Source organism: Pholcus phalangioides, unplaced genomic scaffold (assembly GCF_987345545.1).
Source record: "Pholcus phalangioides strain wild (caught in Gottingen) unplaced genomic scaffold, Ppha-v1.0 ptg000009l_1, whole genome shotgun sequence".
Classification (NCBI taxonomy): Eukaryota; Metazoa; Arthropoda; class Arachnida; order Araneae; family Pholcidae; genus Pholcus; species Pholcus phalangioides.
This window is the reverse complement of record NW_028301602.1, coordinates 1,929,313-1,951,888: the sequence shown is the minus strand read 5'-3', so window position 1 is coordinate 1,951,888 and position 22,576 is coordinate 1,929,313. Positions and strand designations below refer to the sequence as shown.

General features: G+C 34.7%; 1 protein-coding gene across 2 annotated transcripts in view; it reads left to right on the top strand.

Moving 5' to 3' along the window:
* The window catches only part of LOC149081619 (next to BRCA1 gene 1 protein-like), a 43,877-nt gene that overhangs the window by 8,872 nt on the left and 12,429 nt on the right, over nucleotides 1–22,576 (top strand). The window contains exons 3-11 of one of the 2 annotated variants that reach the window (XM_089237028.1): nucleotides 10,549–10,638; nucleotides 12,823–12,910; nucleotides 13,468–13,546; nucleotides 15,056–15,301; nucleotides 15,523–15,652; nucleotides 18,429–18,749; nucleotides 20,798–20,966; nucleotides 21,313–21,435; nucleotides 22,309–22,461. In XM_089237028.1, coding sequence (XP_089093154.1) covers nucleotides 10,549–10,638; nucleotides 12,823–12,910; nucleotides 13,468–13,546; nucleotides 15,056–15,301; nucleotides 15,523–15,652; nucleotides 18,429–18,749; nucleotides 20,798–20,966; nucleotides 21,313–21,435; nucleotides 22,309–22,461 — 1,399 coding nt within the window. Of the gene's footprint in view, nucleotides 1–10,548; nucleotides 10,639–12,822; nucleotides 12,911–13,467; nucleotides 13,547–15,055; nucleotides 15,302–15,522; nucleotides 15,653–18,428; nucleotides 18,768–20,797; nucleotides 20,967–21,312; nucleotides 21,436–22,308; nucleotides 22,462–22,576 lie in introns of both variants that reach the window. The other variant, XM_089237027.1, reaches the window with a different exon arrangement.

Here is a 22,576-nt window from a genome sequence, read left to right as displayed (position 1 = left end):
GTATGTTTAATAAATAGACATAGTTGTTTGCAGTGCATTTATGATGCAAAAAATAAAATCAAAACAGCATGGGAACAGTTAACACCATCTATTGCAGAAAGTCTCTATGTGAAGCTCATGACTTCACTGAAGAAGGTCATCTCACCTATAGTCATTGGATATATAACAAAAGAGGTAAAGATGGCGCATATAAAAAAAATCAGCCTGCTATATCCAATGGCTGTAGGTGAGATGAACTTCTTCAGTGACGTCACAAGCTTCGCGCTGATGCCTTCTGCTATAGATGGTGTTGACCCAAAGCCCTGTCTGCTCCTACCCTGCCCCTTGTGTGGGCCATGACGTCAATTCATGACTACTTAGAACACTCATCGGTCAGCTATAGGCCTACGTAAACAACACAGTCCGATGCCTGAGCGAGACAAGTGGAGCATGTAGAGAAACAAGCATTTCTAGTTTTTCTCTGCTTTTCTAACACAGGCGGCATTGATCTGAAACAAAATCATTCATGTATAACATCACCCGGTCAAAGCAAAGTTAATGCATGACAACACAAATATCTCAGATCACTTATTTGCATCTAATTGGGACTTTCTGATAATTAATATTGAGAGTTAGAAAATTTTAAAAAGAGCAATTCTTTTGAAGTTCTCAATACTAAAAATATCCACGTTTTATAGACTATGAAGCTTCTGAAACTCACTAATAAATTTAAAAATATGTTAAAATAGGCATTTACGGCACAGAAATTTCAAAAAAGGCATTTTTACCAAAAAGTTTGAAAATAGGCAAAAAAAGACATTTATGGTATTTTGCCTGAACTTCCAGGCTCTACTGATAAGGACTTGAAAATGTAAGCACGACTTGATAATTTTAATATGTTCGCAACCTATTCAGTTTATGAAAATTTCTGTTGAGAATTTTTACATCTAATTTTTCCTGCTATTATACACAAAAGCTTGATTATGTAGTCGTTGTACTCATCATTTTGTTGTAAATCATTTATCGTCTTAAAATCGTAGCTTAAAATTGTCAGTTATTTTGGATAAGAAAACATACTCATCTGAATTTGTAGATGAAGACCATAACGAAATTTAATCCTTAAAAAATTAACATTTCTTTATTATGATTTGTAAAATAACTGGATTATATATATATATATATATATATATATATATATATATATTTTTTTTTTTTTTTTTTTTTGTCCTTCTGGATCATTATTATTTTTCAAATGAAAACAATACAACATTCAATTCAATGAGATTTAGCATTGTGATGCAGTGGCACCTCAAAGTGCAGATCCAGAAGGGAGTGGTATTGGAAACGACCATCTCTCCCAAAAGCCACATATAACATGGAAAAATTGGTCTGTCTCGTAAAATATGGGACAATCCAAATGAACCTACAAAATAAATTGCCCTTCCCGACACATTACCTTGGATCCATGGCTGGGTACCTCACAATTAAACACCCAAATTCCTTGAAATTATGTATTGCATGGGATTGTTGTCTTATGTTTGGCATATGTCATTCAGAATGAGCAAGTAGAAAATTGAATGTCATTATGTTAAATTTATCATGTGACCACTCTTTTTTCTGCATTTTTCTAAAATATCATAGTCAATGAAAAAAAAAAATGAATATTTCTCTTCTCTAGAAGAGGGTTTTACCAACATCTCTTTCAGAAAAAAAGTCCCCTTTCTCTATACGAGGTTCATGTTTTACATAAATGTCAAAATATTCTTTTCGACGATGTATAAAGTGTGTGTGAAATCTGTCCTATGTCAGTCATTCCTCTGGTTTGTGTATCTCCAGGAGTATGTCATGGGTCGTTCGGGAAGCATGAAATATAATAAGTTGCAATTTTCACTTGTTTGAAACATCTTTTCAGAGATTCCAGGGATAGACCACTCTAGTAAAATCAGCCGGGAAAATTTGCAGATTTATATATGCCATGCATGGGCATTAAAAATTAGTTTTAAAGGCAAAAAATTTCAATTTTCTTCAGTTATATTATTTCTTCATGTCTGATTTGGTGTCCTTTCTACAGTGCTGCAACTAAATGCTTGACCAGCTGGGGCAAGCACACAATTTGGCACCCTCTTGTAATGTTGAAGGAAAATTTTAAAGGGTGAAAATTGTTCTCTCCCTGTGGTCCAGTGCTGGGGACAACAAAGACCCACCTGCTCTCCTAGTTGTGGCCCTGCTCTTCTATTTATTATTCCTCTTTTCATACTTATTATGTGTATAATTTGTGAATTTCATAATTATTTTTGTTTATTTTTTGTGTATCTATTCATTCTTATTTTTCCTTGATGCATATTTTATACTCATACATATGTACTCATTCTTGAGTTGCTATTTTGCATTTATTTATTCATCCATCCAGGTGTATTTTTGTCCTTTATCTTGCCTTTCCTGTATAAACATTTCTTTTTGTTAAAATAAAGTTCGCCAGGATTTCAGCCCCTATGGGGGGGGGGGGAAGCTTAAATTGTCCAATGGAGATAGAGCCTAGACCATGTTTGATTGTGAAAGTGGTGCCCTGCATAGCCGCTCCTGTTTGCTTCAGTGCCTTACATAGGGAGGCAAGGTTTGGATATTCCAAAATGAGGACTTACGCTTGTGCCACCTTAGTAATTACCAAAGTTGAAAAAAAACAATTTTTTTTTAAATTTAAATCAGATTTTTTTTTGTTGAAATTAGATTTTTTTTAACATTGTTTCTCTAAAATTTAAATAAATTTTAAATTTAAATATTGTGTCTAAATATGACTGAACACTATTAAATCCTTAAGGTAAATATATTTTTTAAGGATAGAAATCAGGCTAACACCAATTTTTTAGACAATATTGAACTTGATGAATAAAATAAGTGCATATAATAATACATAATACATGGAGCAAAAATTTATTTATATGCATAGAAGAAAAATTATTGTTATAAAATTTCTGCTAATTTTATTCTTTATCATATCCAGGGTTAATAAAAATTGTGATTTTTTTCAATAAATAAAATAAATTCTATTTTTTTAAAAATTTAAATTCAATATTTACTCACATATTTTTAGGTAAAAGTTTGAGATGCTGATTTATTAGGGGTATTAAATAGTTTTAATAGACCCTTCAGCGCCTCACAACACAGTGCGTGAAATTAGGAAGGCAGAGTCATGTGTCTCCAGTGGTGTAGATGGTAACATGCTTGCCCGGTATGCAAGAGAGCCTGGGTTCGAGTCCCGGCAGAGACGTGATGACTTTTCTTTCCAAGCTCACCTCAGCATAATATCCGGAAAATAATTGTTTCCTTGATATCTCCGGCTGAGAAAGAAGCCATCTATATCTCTAATGGTAATGTTGGTAAAGTTGGTAATGTTGGCTTTGTTTATTGATATGTATGAAGAAAGACAACATTACAAGACTGATAATGTTTCTATCTTCTTCACACTCATTTTAATTTAATTTTTATTGCAAAATATGTTTAGTGCACGTATCGTATATAGGTAAAAATAACTGGTTTAATGAAGAGAAGAAAGGTTACACATATAAATTTTTCCATATTTATTAGACTGTCCAACATTATGTGGGAATTAACATAATCAATGAAAGTGATAGATGTAGTGAAATTTAAGTTATAAAAATGAATTAGTTATTAACAAAACTTTTTTTGTACGAGATGATTGATGCCTACATCAATTGCAACTGACATCAAACGTTGTATAAATGTGAAAGTCGTATAAACAAGTACTGTTTATTGTGCCTCCCCATTAGCGGACAAAATTTTTGGTCTCATGGGTGTCCATTATCTAGAGGTTCTACTGTATTTATTTTTGAAGAGAAACATCTACATTCCCATAGATGATCCCATAGCTACTTCGACAAAGCTTGTAGTGAATTCCATTCCAGGGATAAAAATCTTGTCTATACAGTTAATACTTTCTTTAACGACTTCACTTTTCGTATAGGAAAGAAAGTTTGTAAATAATTTAAATATCAATCTTATTATATCTATTATTTACTTGTATTAATAACATCATATAAGTTTAAAAAAATCATATTATTCAAAATTGCTTGAAATATCAAAAATACACTGAAGAGCCAAAAAAACTGGTACCTGCCCATTATTGTGTAGGGCCCGCAGAAGTGCCGCAACACGACGTGGCATGGACTCGACTAATGTCTGAAGTAGTGCTGGAGGTAATTGACACCATGAATCCTGCAGGGCTGTCCATAAATCCGTAGGAGTAAGGGGGGGGGGTGGAGATCTCTTCTGAACAGCACGTTGCAAGGCATCCCAGATATGTTCAATAATGTTCATGTCTGGGGATTTTGGTGGTCAGCGGAAGTATCTAAAGTCAGAAGAGTGTTCCTGGAGCCACTTTGTAGCAATTCTGGACGCGTGGGGTGTCGCATTGTCCTGCTAAAATTGTCCAAGTCCGTCGGAATGCACAATGGACATGAATGGGTGCAGGTGATCAGACAGGATGCTTACGTACCTGTCACCTGTCAGAGTCGTATCTAGACGTATCAGGAGACTCATATCAAGCCAACTGCACACGCCCCATACCATCACAGAGCCTCCACCAGCTTGAACAGTCCCCTGTTGACATGTAGGGTACATGGATTCATGAGGTTGTCCCCATACCCGTACACGTCCATCAGCTCGAAGCAATTGGAACCGAGACTCGTCAGACCAGGCAACGTGTTTCCAGTCCTCAACAGTCCAATGTCGGTGTTGTCGGGCCCGGGCGAGGCGTAAAGCTTTGTGTCGTGCAGTCATCAAGGGTACACGAGTGGGCCTTCGGCTCCGAAAGCCCATATCGATGATGTTTCGTTGAATGGTTCGCACGCTGACACTTGTTGATGGCCCACCATTGAAATCTGCAGCAATTTGTGGAAGGGTTGCACGTCTGTCACGTTTAATGATTCTCGTCAGTCGTCGTTGGTCCCGTTCTTGCATTATATTTTTCCGGCCGCAGCGATGTCGTAGATTTAATTTTTTACCGGATTCCCGATATTCACGGTACACTCGTGAAATGGACGTACGTGAAAATCCAAATTTCATCGCTGCCTCGGAGATGCTATGTCCCATCTTTCGTGCGCCGACTATAACACCACGTTCAAACTCACTTAAATCTCGATAACCTTCCATTGTAGCAGCAGTAACCGATCTAACAACTATGCAAGACACTTGTGTCATATAGGCGTTGCGGACCGCAGCGCCGTACTCTGATTGGTTCCATATCTCTTTATTTGCATACGCATGCCTGTACCAGTTTTTTTTTTGGCTCTTCAGTTTATCTGATTTAAATCAGATCAGTGATTTAAAAAAACACAAGCCGATTTAAATCCTACGAAACTTGGCCGGGTTCACACCCGTAGCTCTACGTCGCTCCGATATGCACAACTTTTAATGGAACTAGGTGTGAGTGGTCGAGAAGCTTGATTCTACCGTTCGGTTAGAATCAAGATATCATCGCACCTCACACTGATTTGGGTCGGAAGAAGGAAACGCCGCCTAAATAGAATGCACACAAGTGAGCAAGTTTCTTTGATGTACCGCGCGGTCGCCCAGTGGATCGTGCTCCGACACCTTCTAGAATAGAGCATCTGCTCTAGAAAGTGTTGGCTCCGACGAGAGCGAGGATACGCAATGTTACGCTGTTCGCCCGTGCACTTCAATCGCGCTGTGCGCAGCTCCACCACAAAATTATATTTTCACAAAAGATGACACGTCTATGCATTGGTGTACGCGAAGGCCCCCCCCCCACCGAGGAAATTCGGCGTACACCTATGCACTATTGTTTTCAAACAAAAATGCATTTAATATTCGCACCTTAGAGGAAATATAGGGAGCTTCTATACCGCGGCCTCTAAAATGCACACGGTATTTTTTTGGGGGGTGCTCTTTCTAACTGGTAAGCACAGCCCGGGTTTCCTCGAAAAGTGTTTTTTTTTTGTTGTTTTGTGGTGTGCGGGGAGGGGAGAACCAAATGAACACGCTGATTTATGTTCCACGTTTCAATTTTTTTATGAAAATTAAAAAATTTCAAAAACGTACGAGATGCTGAAAATCACTCAGAAAATGATGTCTGGTAACCCTAGCTTACATAAAGTAAGAAAGCTTGGGGGGAAAACCAATCTGTGGGGGGTTCTTAACCTTCTGTGTTTCAAGGACTTCTTTTCATTCAAATGTTCAGAAAAAAAAAAAAGGGAAGTACTAGATTTTCATTTCAACTCACGGGGGCCCCCCTGAAATCTTATCAAGGATCCCTGCTGGAAAAGGACTTCCTCTGTTACCTGCGCTAGCCAATGCAAGGATGTGGACGATGCAAAAGAGCCAATCAGAAGCACCGAAACAAATAGCGTAGCGAAGTCCACAAACTTGAGCTCTTCCCTGATGATATTGATCTGCTGGCAGCTTCTTCGCGCGACCGTAACCGTGTGTAAGTAGTTTTCTTTTTCCCCTCTTCTGTTACGAAAGCGAAAAGGTCGCTCTGCGACGTCTTTTAGTTCCTTATTGTTTATAAACAAGGTAAAAAAGCCATTTCTTTCCGTTTTAATCGCATTCCAGAGTGAAAATATTGGTGTTTTATTTGAGTTGTGCATGCTTTTGTTTGTCAACATTAACCCCTGGGATAAGTTGATGCTTGTGCAGCTGAAACCCGTCCAGTCTAATCTGGCGATTTAACGGGTTGTTTACCTTTTTTTTTTCTTCTCTCTCTCTCTCTTGCAGTGGCGGTAGAACACTATTTCGGGGTGGCTGGAAGATCGATAGAAACGTTCAACTTCGATCCGTTTCTTTGTTTCTCATGCCTTATTTGGGTGCAGACCCTGACCTTGTAAATAGAACCAATGAATGCGACCAAAAATTTAATCTCATTGTGTGATGTTATTACGCAAGTTTCACCAACTCTCTGACTGATCTGGACGAATTCATTTGAGCATTTATATTTCTTTCGTAAATTCTACAATATGATTGAAGAAACCCTTAGTAAACCATATAAAAAAAGTCGAGAGAGAACTTTTTAAAACATTTTTAGTGCTGTGAATAGTCACTATCTAAAGTAGGGGTCTTTAATGTACAGCCCACGGCAGCTGGGCAAATGCCCATCATGCCTGGAGCATGTAAAAATTTTAACATCGCCATTCATTTTTTCTACCATGTGGTTGATACTGGCATATGAGAAATTTATATGGGCATGTATTATTGTTTGGTCGTGTAAACTTTTGCAGATTTGTCCAGTCCTGCCATAGCTTGTAAGCCAATCGTATCCCACTGAGGTGCAATGTGTGCTTGATTGGCACACATTCAAAGAACATGATAAACACCTAATTATGTTCATTTCTGTTCTCAGCGGGTTTCTGAAAACCATGTAATTGGCATAAAACCAGTCAAACAAATTTTAATGTTGCGGGACAAGGTGGAAAAATAACCATGCTGTGCCTGTCGAATCAATGTGCTTGACAGAAAGAAAATAATGAGAACCTTAAGATAATTGTTCCAGTCAGTAAATGAGAGAAATACATGTTCTATGGAGGGTCAAAATACTCAATTTCAAAATGTTGCGTAATCAGGCGCACTGAGCTTAGCAGATCACTTTGGTCACCAACCACATTAGGAAGGTTTTGAGTGAACTTTGACTATTATGCATTCAAATCTGACTGGATAAGAGATATGTACTCAATAGTGCAAGTGCCATTTAGAGGGGGGAAGAAAAAATTTAAAGGGGTCGTGTGTGTGTGCTATTCGGTTGCACCCGATGAAGGGTCAAGATATGCTTAGCATATTTTAGCAGCCTGCAAGTCGTCCTAATATATGGGTCTTAAATGCATGGAGGAAAACCCTTCGTGATGATGAAATACAATAGTATTTTTAAGGATTATCCTAGTGGTTTTTCACTTAGCACCAAAGAGTAGGTTAACAGAAGGATCTCGTTGAAATTAAATTTGCTGTAGTGGAACCTCGACTCATGACTAATCAACTTCTGGCTCCACACTTACTACTCCTACAGAATCAACGAAAGGGACTTTTTCATGCCTTGCCTCATGTCGCCACCGCATTTTATGCCACATATTTGTAACTTGAGGAGCCCAGTATCCCCTAAGAAACTGTAAAAACAGGCCTATTTTGGCACAGGTAAGTTTGATAAACAAAGTTCCCAACTCTCTCATTACCCAAGGTTGGCCTACCGTTGGAAAATTTCAAATCCAGGTCATTTGAAATCATGTCCTGATATTTCTTTACCACACTGAAAATAGAAGGCATGACAAAAAAAGACAGAAGTCACACACAAGAAAAAATATCTGAAAAATACGACCTAATGGAAAAATAACCCGGAATAATCCTAGTGATGAGACAACAATGCGTTTAGACAACGGAAAACTAAATGGCACTATTTTAAATATTACACAAAGGAATAGAAAGATCTAGAAAAGTTACGGCAAAAGGGGGGTTATATTATACCTGCCTTGGTGATCTGGATTATACTGCATCGGTTTTGTCTAATTGTGGAAAAATATTTTCCATCCTATCCTGCAATTTCTATGTATTCAGTGTTTCGAGGGACGTGAGCATCGAATTGTGACACCATCTAATGAAAATCATCCAAAAATAATGCATAGGCCCCAATCAAATTTGTTAGGAGCCAAGCATATTTTTTTCAAAGGAAAAAGGTAAAAATTTATGATTTTTTGGGACTTGGTGAACCTTTTATGTTGTAGAATGTACTCTGGCATAACATTAAAAAATTTGTTTCTTCCTCAGATTATAATTTAAGTATCACACCTATAAAATTTTAGGTGTCAAAGCCAATTTTGTAGTCACTCTGGCTGCAGATTGGGTCTAATAAACATATCAAATTTCTCTTGATTTCTAAAAGGAGAAAGAATGTCGAAATGTAAGCATTTCAAGTTTTTCACTTAATTGAGAAATATTTCCATACAGCTTCGAATGAAATTTTGGGAAGCAAAATGACAGCACTTTCATGGTTAGTATTATGTTCATAGGATGGTTTTGGTCTGAAAAAACAGTGATCTAAGGTCTCACTGTGTTACGTAAGCAGCCATTTATTTTTATAATATTGCATACAGTCCCTGATCTGAAATGTTCTTCGTGTAAACCAAATTGTACACAAACCAAAATACGTTTTCCCATAGGAATCGATATAAAATCAATTAATCCTTTCCTAGGACTCTGAAAATTTCTAGTGTGAACTTTTACACCAGTTCCTGTGCAAAACCAATAGCAATCACTAAACCACCGCTAAAATGTTACCATGATTCAAAAGAGATGAAATGCAAATGAAATGAAAATGATGCCAGGACAAAGTCTGGTTTCGTGAATATGTATTATGTTATAATTCCGGTTTCAAAGCCCTCAAAATCTCCTTTTGCTATCTGAGCACAATATCCTCCAATCAAAATTGATGGTTCTAGCTTGATTATTTAACGACCAAACTGATGGTTCTACTTGCTACCAAGCTTTTTAAATAAGAACTATACAATTTAGGATGATAAAATGATGTTTTCAGAAATTACTGACATAGATATGTGTCACATATTATTGCAAAACATCTTTGAAAATTCCTTTTTTTAAGGAACTTCATAAATTTTAAAATAACCTTGCTGATCCATGGGCTGAATCAGAAGAGCCGTATTTGGTTGGTGGTACTTTAATGCAGGGAGATATTCTTCATCCAAATACTGTCGTAAGGGTAGTAAAAACTGTAATCTTGGACTTCTGAAATATGCCAGTATTTAGACTGCTTTGTGTATTCGTAAATCAAGACTAATTCCTAGTAAACTGAATTGTTCACAAACCGAGACGTTCTTAAACCAAGGGTTGGCTGTAGTTGAAAAGTATCTATCTTATTATGTTGTTATTCTTGTCCTAATATGTTATTATTATATTAGTCTTGTCTTGCTTTTGGCCGAACATTTTTTAATGTTGAGATTGGGAATAACATTTTGATTTTGACAAAGGTTTTCCATGCATCTGTTAAGTTGTTTTTTTGAAAATTTGTGCACATGCACTGTCTCACTTCCAGTCAGCATGCATGAAAATTCTTCATTGTCAGAAAATATCCATACATATGCATTTATGCATGTATGCTATTATTTTTAATTTAAGGAATGTTTCTTAGTTGAGACTTCTCTGGATTTTGCCTCTGAACTTTTCCCAATTGATTGAATGATGTTAATTAGTTATGTTTTGTTCCGTCTGTCTTTAAAAACAAATTGAAACAATAAATATTTTCTAGGATCCTGCATTTTTAAAGAGCACTTTCACATAGTGGGGCATTTACTTGTTCAACATACTTACTCATCTGTAAAGCAAATTTATCTGTTTTTTCAATCTATTGCTTCTGAAGAATATTTCTGAATTATTCAAATTTATTGTTTTCAATGAAATTTTACTAAATTGTAACTTTAATTGTCTTGGTTGCATCTTAAGTTGATTGAATTGTTGACTTGTTTTTGTTAATTTATTTTTATTCATTATCTAAACTCTGAAACTGATTGAGACGAACCTTTTTTTCTTTTTGAACAGGTGCTGAAGTCTAAATTGAGAATGGATCCAGAAAATGATTCAAGCGAGCCTAAGAAATATGAAGATTGTTGTATTTCATATGCTGAGAAGGTGAAGATATCTTCCTGTTTCATAATCTTAAGAAAATTGACATTGCATTAATAAAAAAAAAAGTAATGTATGAAAAGTAGGAAAATGCATTTGTGAAATTTAAGCATTATATCACGGGGTTATTAGATTATTAAGTAATAATCACAAGTAAGATCAGAACACCATATGTAATGGAAGCACACACACACACTACACAGAAGCACAAGAGGCTACAGTGTATGAAGATAAAAATTTTCAAGGGATTTCAGAATTGGAATCCCAAGGTTTGTATTGCAAGCCTTCTAATATATCTGCCATTTCTACAGAGGTTATGATTTCATACCCAAGTCCAACATTATTGCTAGTCTTAAAAAAATCGTTGAGTGTGATAACTTTTTATTCACAATGTATCTGATCTGCAGCTCTCAATTTATTTCATTTTATTTAATTTCCAGCTAGGACTTTGTTAGGCAGTTGTGATGGATTATGTAGGCAATGCATTTTAATCTATTTTATTTTTACAACCCTTCATATTTTGAGGCCTCAAGTCCGTCTTGGAACGTAAATTTGCTATGATTCCATGAGCGATTTGAACAGAAGCATGCTGACTTCTTTACGAACACCAACAGTGTGCGAAATTATAATTGACTGATTGTAGATTTTTAATGAGAATGACCTCACATTAATTTTATAAGGATCAGCATCGATAACCCAAAAATTGATAAATTTGACCCTGAACCTAATGTAATATCCAGTTGGGGGGGGGGAAGAATATAGAAAAAAAAATCTGACAAGGGGGGGGGTAAGACATAAGATTGGGGAAACTCTGTGTTAGTTTTCGTCATATCAAGCCACGGAAGTGATATTTTTTTTGAAGAGGAATTAAGTGAATAACTTAAACAAAGCTATTTTGTGCACTCTTTTTAGCAATGTGAAAAAAAATTTTACACTGAAATAAGTCAATTTGGCGAATATATTTAGTAATATTTTTCGAGCATGTAAACTATAGATTTGGGCATGCATTTTTTAAGTCACATGCCCGACTGAGCATTTAAATTTTTCGATATTTGCCCAGCCCTGTATGCTACTTATATTTTTCATTAAAAGTATGCTATTAAAAATAGAAAATGTGATTCCTCTGATATAACATAATAGACCTTGGAAGAGGCATAAAAATTGTCAAGATTGGCTTTTATAAAATTTAATTGAACTTTTTAATTTAATTTTGAAAATTATCCTGCTATTGGCAATTTTTATTTTATTTAGATAATAAATTTAAATGCGTTTCAGCATGCTGTAATATATACCATGATAACTTTGTGTGCTGGGGCACTTTTGTCACATATAGCATCTTTATTTCATTACATTGGGATTGTTAAATCCCTGGCTTGTCAGGTCTGCATGGTGATGTTATCTTTTGATTGTTACAAGTTAGGGACTTAAATTAATTGCTGTCATTCTAAGATATAAGGTGAAAAACTTGAGACTGTTTCACCTCAAATCACTTGTTATTCGTTGGTTATAGAAGCATACTTTCAATTAGAAAAAGGATTTATTTAACGTGCCTATCTTAGATCTGTCATTTATTTTATCAAGAGTCGTATATGTATTGAGGTATAAAATTCAGATTTTAAACTCTTGGCCTCTTAACTTTAAGTTAGAAAGTCATTGCCCTGTTTCTCCTGAGCTCCCCCTCCTCCCAAAAAAGAACAATTTTCATGTTTCCATGTGCAATATTCGCTGAGATATCTGAATTCAAAAAAACCGAGAAAACCACGTAAACTAATGCACAAGCTCATTCTATGTGTTATATGTTCTTTCACTCATTTTCAGCAAATCGAATTCAAATATTTCAGCAAATATTGTACTTGAAAACTTAAAAAAAAAATTTGGGGGCGGGGCACGGGAAAGACAAAGCAATTTTCTAGCTCTAAGTTTGAGGCAAAGAGGAACACATAAAAAAATTGAATTGTCTCTCGGTATATATATGGCCCTCTGTGAAATAGGTGGCAAATCTAAGATGGACACGTTATTTCAATGCTTTCATTAGTTAGAAGGATTTTTCTAAAGCCAATGGTTTACAAAGTTATTTCAACTGAAACAGATGTAAGTTTTCACCCTGTATATTTCTTGTGTCTTATGCTAATTTGAACAGCTTTTATTTTGTCATATCAAATTTTTTATCAGTTTGACAAATTTTTTCAGATGAAAGAAGAGATAAAGAAGGAAGTAATAGATGAAGTTCTGAAGATATTGAGGGAAAGTCAACCTCCTCCTTGTTCATTAAATCCTGGTTTGTGGTGTTAAAAATAATCTTGAGTTTGCTTTATGCTCTTTGGAATATTATTTTAATAAGAAAAATAGGCCTATACTATATAAAAATCGTAAATCCTATATAACAATAATTAGTTCCCAGCTTCCAGGTGCAAATGCGAGCTGATCTCCCATTGAAACGTCTCGCCACAGAAAGCAACAGGCCTACAACGATACAATTATTCAATCATTACACTTCATGAAATTTGTACTCATTTCACAAAGAATTTCTTATGCAAATGTGACAATTTTAATCTCATTTGTTTCATTAAAATCTGTTTTGTGGTCAAAACAATAAGACTCAATGAGATCTGAAATCATTAGGATCACAAACTTCTGACTATATTTCATTGGTTTGGATTTGTGAAATGAAATTTTTAAAATCACATTGCAGTGAAAATGTAGCAAAATACTTTTATTACACATTTAGCTAAATAAAATATAATGAAAAATACCCTTCTTTTTTGAGTGTTTGTGAACTTTAATTCTATGTCCATTGTTTTTTTAAAATTAAGTCAAATTAAATTTTCATTTCAGTTTCGAATAAAGTAGTGCATCCTGGGATATTTTGTGATCATTGTGATCAACAGATTTGTGGAGTGCGCTACAAGTGTGGGTGAGTTTCAGCAACACTAACTTCTCCTCCTTGCTTAAATTATAGGTACACATAAAAATATATGCAGTGATTTATTTCTATCGTTTTCAAAACTTGTTTTAATAACATCACCCCAACTTTTATAAACACACGAGTGTTAAACAAAGGTATGCATATTATTATTTTGAATTTTTTCATGTTTGAAGTTTCAAATAACTATAAATTTGATATTTCATATTTAATGTGTTAACAGGTAAAGTTAAATGTAAAACATTCTCCTGAATAGAATGAACACTTACTTTAGTCAAAAATGAAAATTATTAATACAGTGAAACCTTGATATAACGATATTCTGCGGATCAACAAAATATATTGTTGTAGAATAGGGGCCTTCTAACCCATAGCCCGCTATCAATATTTTGGTGGCCCACCAAAACATTTTGATCGATTGCCACAATATCATTCAGAAATAAGGTAAAACAAAGATTTTAGCATAAAAAGTCACCAAGCTCATATAGACTTATAACAAGCACAGGCTGATCAATGTACAGTATTTAGCTTCTTAATAAGGCCTTAAACGTAAAAGAAGCCACACCATACACTTTTTCACCATGTAACTTTGCATACATTCCATCCTCCTTGAGTGGGAGAAAGTAGAAATGAACAGAATTTCCATGGTATTGTATTTTTTGGGTGCATGGATGGGAAAGGAGCAGGTGGATGCATGCATCTTGATTGGTTGGAAGAAGGATTTCTTACAGTTGTTTTACTTGTGTTTTAGCCTATGAAGTCTTTGGTCAGAAGCCTTTTAGTCTTTAAATGAGTGCATGATAATGAATCGTAATAGTGGAAAAAAGAAAGTTGGAGAAAAAATGGGATTTTTTCCTAGAAAAGTGGTTATCCCTTTATTTTTTCATTGATCAGAAAGCTAAAGCAGTTCGTCTCATTTGCAATGAGAGCGTAGCCACAATAAAATAATACAATATTAAGAGCTGAAATTATTAAAATTTTTCCAAGAAATATGAGTATTTTCTAACAAAAGTCACCATCTCCATCATAAATGAAATGCTAAACAAGCTTTTATTACATTTTGAATAGTAAATCTGCTTCCTCTCAAGCCCAACCCCCACAACCAGTTCATATAATAAGCATTCATCGTTTCTCCAAGAAGTGAAAGAGTTTGCCTAAAAGGGGGGGGGGATCAGAATGACTTAGCTTTTTCCCTTTGGATGGGAAGAAAGTTTTCACATGGCCTAAAATTCTTTGTTTTAGCAGGTTTTGTATCTATAGACTAAATATGCCTTCTGTTTCCATGTTAGACAGCTTCCATCCTAAAGAGGTTTCATATTATTGAAAAAACATTAATTATTCACAAGACTATATATTTGTTCCATTCATACAGTATCCATCTTAGACAGGTTCATTGAAGACTAATCAAGGATATCTAAATCAAAATGATCGCAACTTAACACAAGTTTATAATATTTTGATAATTATCTAATACTGATTATAATACATTTTCCATTATAGGAATTGTGAAGACTATGATCTTTGTGAGGAATGTGAAAAAATCCCTGGCATCCACAGTTATCGGCATGTGTTTTTGAAGTTGCGTTATCCATTTTCGTTATGTGTAGATGATGAAGAGCCCAAATCTGGTACTGAAGCTTGCATGGTTAGAAACGAGAATGGCTCCTATGTATTTAGACCAAAGTCTGCTCCTTCTAAAGTCCATAAAGAAATGGGTTTTATGAAAAAGACTCTCGAGAAACCTCTGTTAGTAGGCCTTTCAAAGTTTTTTTTTTTTTCAATTTATTTTTTTTAGTCTTAATTTTAATTTGCGAAATGTGCATTGCATGTGGGATAAAGGATATTGCACTCAAGAGGTCTGCCCTCATAAACATCTTTATTTTCATCAATAGACTTCCAGACATCAAAAATATTAATTTGCAAAATATTTAGGAACATTACATTCTGAAACCTTATTACTTTTTCAGGGAATTCAATGCTAAGTTTCTCTATCATGAGACCATTGGTGATGGTGAAGTGATAAGTGCAGGGAAGCCATTTTTGAAAAAGTGGAGAGTTGCTAACACTGGACTGACATCTTGGGAAAAAGATGTAGTTGTAAGTTTTGCTAAAAAATTTTTTTTTTTAATGTTACAGACTAAACAAATTTATATATGTATTTATATAAGTGTAAAAATTTATTATACAGTCAGACTCACTTATAACAAACACGTATTACAAGTTTTCATATGTAACAAAGCTTTTCAGTGTCCCATGGGTTTTGTATTGCTTATCTGTGCCATTTTGATTGCTTATAATAAACACTGATTTCAGCAAAGTATGCCTATAAGAAATTTTTGACTGATTTTAAAACATGAATTGTCTCAAATTTCTTTGTGATCTTATCTAAATCATCTTATTTGGAAATGTAACTTCCTGTAACTGATAATGTCTATTTTCTTTCCTTAGAAAACATTTTTGTTAACAAACAGTTTTGGGTACTGTAAAATTCCATTTTGATTAATTTTTTTTTTCTATCTCTGTTAAATCTCATTTTTCTTTGCAGGAAATTTTATTAGGAAGAAAGGATTGGGATTGTATTTATTCCTAAGAATCTAATCTCTAAAACACCTTTAGTGCACATTTGCCATTCTCTAGCTAGCATCAGTTATGGTGGTTTTATCATTTGCAAATTAATTTTGAGACTGTTTAAGTGCAAAATGTCATTTATAGCTCAAAATTGTAGTTGTACTGTTGACTGTAAGCCAAAAATAAAAAATGAGGTGTAAAAAAAATTCAGAATTACTTGAAATTTATTATTCTGTCTTTAAATGGTTTGAAGACATGAAATGAAAAAATTTTCTTTGTCCTTACTCTTAGTAAATGAAAAGGCTCTGCATTTTTCATGCTTATTTACCAAAAATGATTTCAATGTAAAACGTTTAACATTCACATTTTCCTGGGGTGATTGACACTTGAAGATTTACATCCAGTTGCAGGAAATGCCAGGAAGTTAGTCAAAATGGTTCATAGTTTTCTGCAACTGAAACATGAGGCATAAGAATGGTGTAACCTTGAATGCAGCCACGTGACCCCCAGGCTCATCGACTGGACAAGCACACTATACTTTTTCTCATTCTTGTAGCACATTTTATAACTGCGCAAAATGGGAAAAGGATAACCATGTTTTTCTTTTACCCATCATTACCTTCCCTTACATTAGCCCGAATAATCATGGTTCTAATTTATACAAAAATTGTCACGTTTTTAAGACAAATAAATTCAATTGGTTGAATGGTCGACGCGTTTCGGCTCTTCAATGGAGAGCCGTCATCAGGACCTCGTGGTCAGAATTCACACTAATGAGTCGTGGAGGGGTGATGTTTACGTCTGGTCGTCCGAAGAGTTCGCCTTTGTATTTTCTGCGTCCGAGTAGTCTTTGGATGTGAATTGGGGAGCCATCTGCAAAGTGTTGAAAGTTTTGTCACGACTGAGGTTAATAAAGCCTGTCCAAGCTGACGAAGAAACACGCCACCTATTTCGTCAACTTGGACAGGCTTTATTAACCTCAGTCGTGACAAAACTTTCAACACTTTGCAACAGATGGCTCCCAATTCGCATCCAAAGACCACTCAGACGCAGCAAATACAAAGGCGAACTCTTCGGACGACCAGACGTAAACATCACCCCTCCACGACTCATTCGTGTGAATTCTGACCAGGAAATCCTGATGACGGCTCTCCATTGAAGAGCCGAAACGCGTCGACCATTAGACCAATTGAATTTATTTGTCTTAAAAACGTGGCAATTTTTGTATAAATTAAAACCAGGCAAAGTTTCTCATTTCTGTGATAATCATGGTTCTATTGTATTTCTGCCATTAGTGAAACCCAGTATATTAGTAGCTTGGCTATCCTTCAATAAGTGTAATTTTTATTAGAATTTTCACATGGGTAATATGAATACATACAGTGGATAGTCATTTCAAACAGGTAAAATACATAAATACTACTTTTTTTTAATATTTTAAATCATTGTTTATCTGTGTTCACCTTCCCCGGATAATCGAGGTTCTACTGTATTTAATTACATGGGATTTCAAATTTAATTTTTAATCTTTATTAAAATACAATTTTTAAATCCATTCATCATCAATTATTTAATCTATTCTAATGCTCAGATTATTGAAAAATGTGTATCATGCAATGTAAATGTTTTATTTTCTTTAAACATATTTTCCAAGCTGGTAGGGAATATAACAAAGTTTGCGTGTAACTAATAGTTTTGTTGTTTTTTCTGACTTTATTATAAGTGGGTCTGACTGTATGTTGTAAATTTTTGTAATATGATTTATGGATTGTTGATACAGTTAAGCCTATCTAAGACAGAATCGATATATAGTCTGTTCAGTTAGTGCTTTTATTTGCACCTTTATAAAACGGAAAGCTGTCTGAAATGGAATATTTTAGTCTATTGACTTTGTTTTGTACAGGTTTCATTGTATTTTCAATATCTTAAGAATAAGTTCTGTTTATTTGGTGTTTTTAAATAATATTTAATTTTATGTTCTGACACTTTTGAGTTTCTATTCAAAGTTTTGTAAAATTTTATTCGCATCAATGAGAGTTGGACATGAGCTGATTTCTCAACATGCCAATGCAGTAAGCCATGAAATACGAGATGAACATTTGACTCTCTCATGCATATGGGCTGCATATTGAGGATAGATTAATTTTACTTTATAATAATTATTCAGCCATTGTTGAGCACTATTTTGCATGCTTGGGAAGCAAAATTAGTTCTAGAATCAATCTAAATTGACTCTAGAACAATCTAGTTTAGATTGATTCTCCATTCCCTTGAATTTTCTATTTTTATTTTGTATTTATTTCAGGTTGCACGATTATATGGCTCAGATGAACTGATACCAGATACTACTTCTGTTACTGCTCCACCACTGAAACCAGGAGAAGAAGGTTTTGTGATTGTTTACTTCACTGCGCCCAGATCTGAAGGGAACTTTGCATGTTATTGGCAATTCAGACATCAAGGAAAACATCCATTTGGCGATACCCTGTGGTGTCACATCAGAGTTGGTCTTCATTCACCAAAGATTTTCCACTTTGCTCCTTCAAATACATTGCAACCAAAATTTACATCCTCAAAAGCTTTTTTTGGAGATCAAGTGCACTGCTTGATGAAGAGTAGACGAAAAGTGAGATTGTTTTTGACGGTAATTGCAATGAAATTGAAATGTGATTGAGTCCATTACCTGATAGTTGATTGCTTTAACCAATTTCTTCATAGTGTCGCGTTTGCAGGGTATGTGATGCTTCGAAAAGAATTACATTTTTACAATGAAACATTAAAGCATTTTAACATTTTAATGGTCTGTTTAGATTTTGATTCTAAGTGAGTTAATTTTCAACTTAGTTTGTCCCTAATGTTCTTTGATTCGCTTCTCAGATCTAAATTATACATTATGAGAATGCTGTCCCCAAAAATCTTTTTTGCACTGGAATCTGAGTTTGTTCCTTTTAATCCTTTGGTTGCACAAATTGTCAGATTTACTCCCCCCCCCCTCTCTCTCTCTCTCTCTGCGAATGAAAAGAAAATTTATATTTTTTCACTTTTATTTTGTGAAAAATAGATGGCCATCAAACTCAATTTTAAAAAGGATAAAGATATAGTGGAAGAAAAAAAGCAACAAAAAGATATTCATACGCTATTTATTTCATCTCAAGAATTTCATCTAAAGAAAAAGCAATCGAGATCATAGAGACTGATTGAGCATGCTGCTACTCTTGTGATCTATAGATGATGGGAGCAGCTTCTGGATTAAAAAAATTGCAGAAATATAAATTATGTAGTGTCTTTTTACTATGTATAGTTATTTTCAAAATCATCTCTCTTGTTCAGTATTCAGCTGCATTACAAATATTCTGCTTTTCATGAACACTTGAATAAAATAACAATTTTGTTTGTGCAAGAGCAAATATTTTAGATCAATCGTGAATGAATATTCTTTGTGAAATTAAATAGCCCAATACCAAAATGATTTTTTTTAAAGCTGTCTTATGTTAATATAAATAAAACAATACATGTAATGTAATAGTTGTTTTTAAAATTGGCCCCATAAACAAGACAGACTATTGCTTAGGGTCCAAACCGATTATGATACTCTGTAATAGACAAAAAATATAAACATCTGTGTGTGTATGAAGGTTTTGCAGGATTCAAATTACATTGAGGATATTTAACAGTGTTCTTAGAGGGAGTTTTCTTATTTACAAGGGTTTATTCCCCACATTTCATGAAGAAACATCTTCTAGCAACACAGTGTTGTAGTATTATCATTCAATTTGTAGATTATATGGTCGTACAGGCGTGCCAACTTTTGGAATCCAGAAATCTGGAGATTCTCCAGAGGGGGATACCCCCCCCCCCTCCAGCACTCACAGACTCGATCCAAGAAAAATTTAGAAAAAAACTTTTTTTGTAAATCAATTAAGAAAAAGTTCCATTCCCCCCCCCCCCCCCCCCCAAGAGGCAGGTTCTGCATTGCCTTTGAGTAGAATATAATTCTGTGTCAGTCTTTCCATGCAGAATAGAGAAATCACATCTATATACTGTTCATAAAACATGTGTTTCCTTTCGTGGAGGCTATCAGTGATTGATAATCTTGGGTATATGAACTCTTAAAAGCTTTATAGAGCTTAAAGTTTTATATTTTCTTTCTGAAGACAGAGGTAACATCAGAGGTAACAATTTAAAAAACTTCAAAATACAAAGCTGCTGACGAAAAAACTTGTGTTTACCGCACAGCTGTTAATGGAAATACGATAATGATTATACAGGAATTTTGGCAATCCGGGGCTTCCCCAGATAAATGATTGCCGATAAACGCTACATAAACAAAGTCACGTCTTTGCCAGTTGCTTAAATGTTGTCACCAAGACTTTTTTTACAGCTGCTCGATGGAAATGACCACAGCTGTCCTCTATGGGTGTTTTCACTAACAACGACAGCAGTCATTGACGTCACGACAACGTGAAAGCTCGCGTAAAATATAATTTTCTGCCAAAATCCGGAGAAATTTTAACAAATCTGGAAAGCAGGAGGAAGGATGAAAAATCCAGAGTCTCCTCCGTATATCCGGAGAGTTGGCAGGTCTGGGTGTATTAAGATAATTTATAATATATTTCTAATTTTTTTTATGTGTTTACAATTATTAATTTTTTATACATATTTACAAAATTTCAGGCCAAAGAAGAACGCAAGAAGCGGAAAGAATCCAGAAAGAAGGAGGTAAAGCAGATTTTTGATGTCCTGACTGCTGTGCAAGAAGAACAAGGATGTCGCAGACCCAAATCGGAATCCTTGAAACCTATAGTAACATCGCACACAGCCACTCCTAACAATACTCCTTTTGGTGAGTTCGAAAATCTTTTTTAATGGTATTCCATGATATTTGGCTACTTCACAAAACACCAACTCTGGCCATATCGCTATAATGCAATTTATTTCTATTAATAAAGATGGGTTGGAAGTGAAGGTGCTGTCTATTGGTGGTCACCTCAAGCTCGTTAGGGAAAATATCTTGTCTATATCCTCCCTTGGGTGCGAACCTGTCACAAGGACAGCAGCCTTCACGGTGGTAGACGAGCATCTTACTACCACGCCACTCTGGCGTAATATGATAATTGGCTGTAAATGATATTTGGCTGGTAATGATTACCTAATTATTGATGTCAGTAAAATTTGAAATTTTCTTTCAGACCTTTCTCCACCAAAATCACCAGAACCACAAGAATTCATAGAGGTGAAAACAGATGCCATCATTAGTTATGTTGACACAGGCTTATCAGATATAGAAAAAGTTGAGCAAAAAGTTAATGTTGGTAAGTTGCTTTACAATTAACATACTTTACAACGACAGTTGTGGCTTGAATAAGTTTGTTGTTGTGACAGATGTGACACATATTGTGATACACCATGTTTATAGTGTAGTTGTGTGTGTGTGATGCATGTATAGGGTAGAAAAAGTTATAATCTTACTAAAATTTCTTAATCTTTGTCTTTCACAAAAATTATGTTTATGTGCATTTAATGCCAGTGTCCATGTACTAACTGTTAAAGAGTATCTTCAAATAGTGTTTTTGAGCTGAATTTTGACACAGAATGTCTTAAAAAATAGCTGATATTTTTTCCCTTCAAAACTTTTTCAGTGGGTTATAGTGTACAACATAGATATATAATGAAACAGTCCTAGATGTATAAAATATTTAGCAATTATGAAGTCAGTTGTATTAAGCCATGTTGTAAAGCATATATTTTGCGGTATGTTTGCTATGCTCTCTCATCATTATAGTATGACTTTAATCTAGTGCTTTTGCAGCATAGTTATATCTGTTTGCTGGAGGTAAAGGGCACTATGTCCATTTTCATCAATATTGTTATGAAACTATTAATTTGTTGTACGTTTGTTACACTATACATAGGTATAGGACACTAACTACTATTTAAATAAATAGTAGAGATATTCTTTTTATAAAACAAGCTCCTCCATAGAAGGCCATACTAAGAAAGATATCTTTAAACAGCTCTCCTGCAAAATTTCCTTTTTCCTTTTGTGACATGGTGCCCTTTACCTCTAACAGATATATTTGTCTTTTTATATGTTGTCTTTCATGTAATAAAATATCTGATAGTGAAAACTAATTGAAAAATTCAAATATCTGACTTTTATCGTGTTCATTCCTATGTCTTTTAAGTGACTACCTGGAACGACGAGCCACTCAATTTCAACACCATTAGCAGTTCTGAATCTGACAGTGAGTTTGTTGTTATTCCCATGCCAAAGTGTTTTTCTGTGCTGGAAAACGTGACTGTCAGCCAAACCGCTGCTTCTCAGGCTGCAGATATTGGTAATGTTTTTATAACATTCTCTTTGTGTTTTAATTCTAATATTAGGGTTTTTGAAACATGTGATGTAGAAATTTTCTTCTTGTGTATCCTACATAAAATGTATGTAAAATCTTT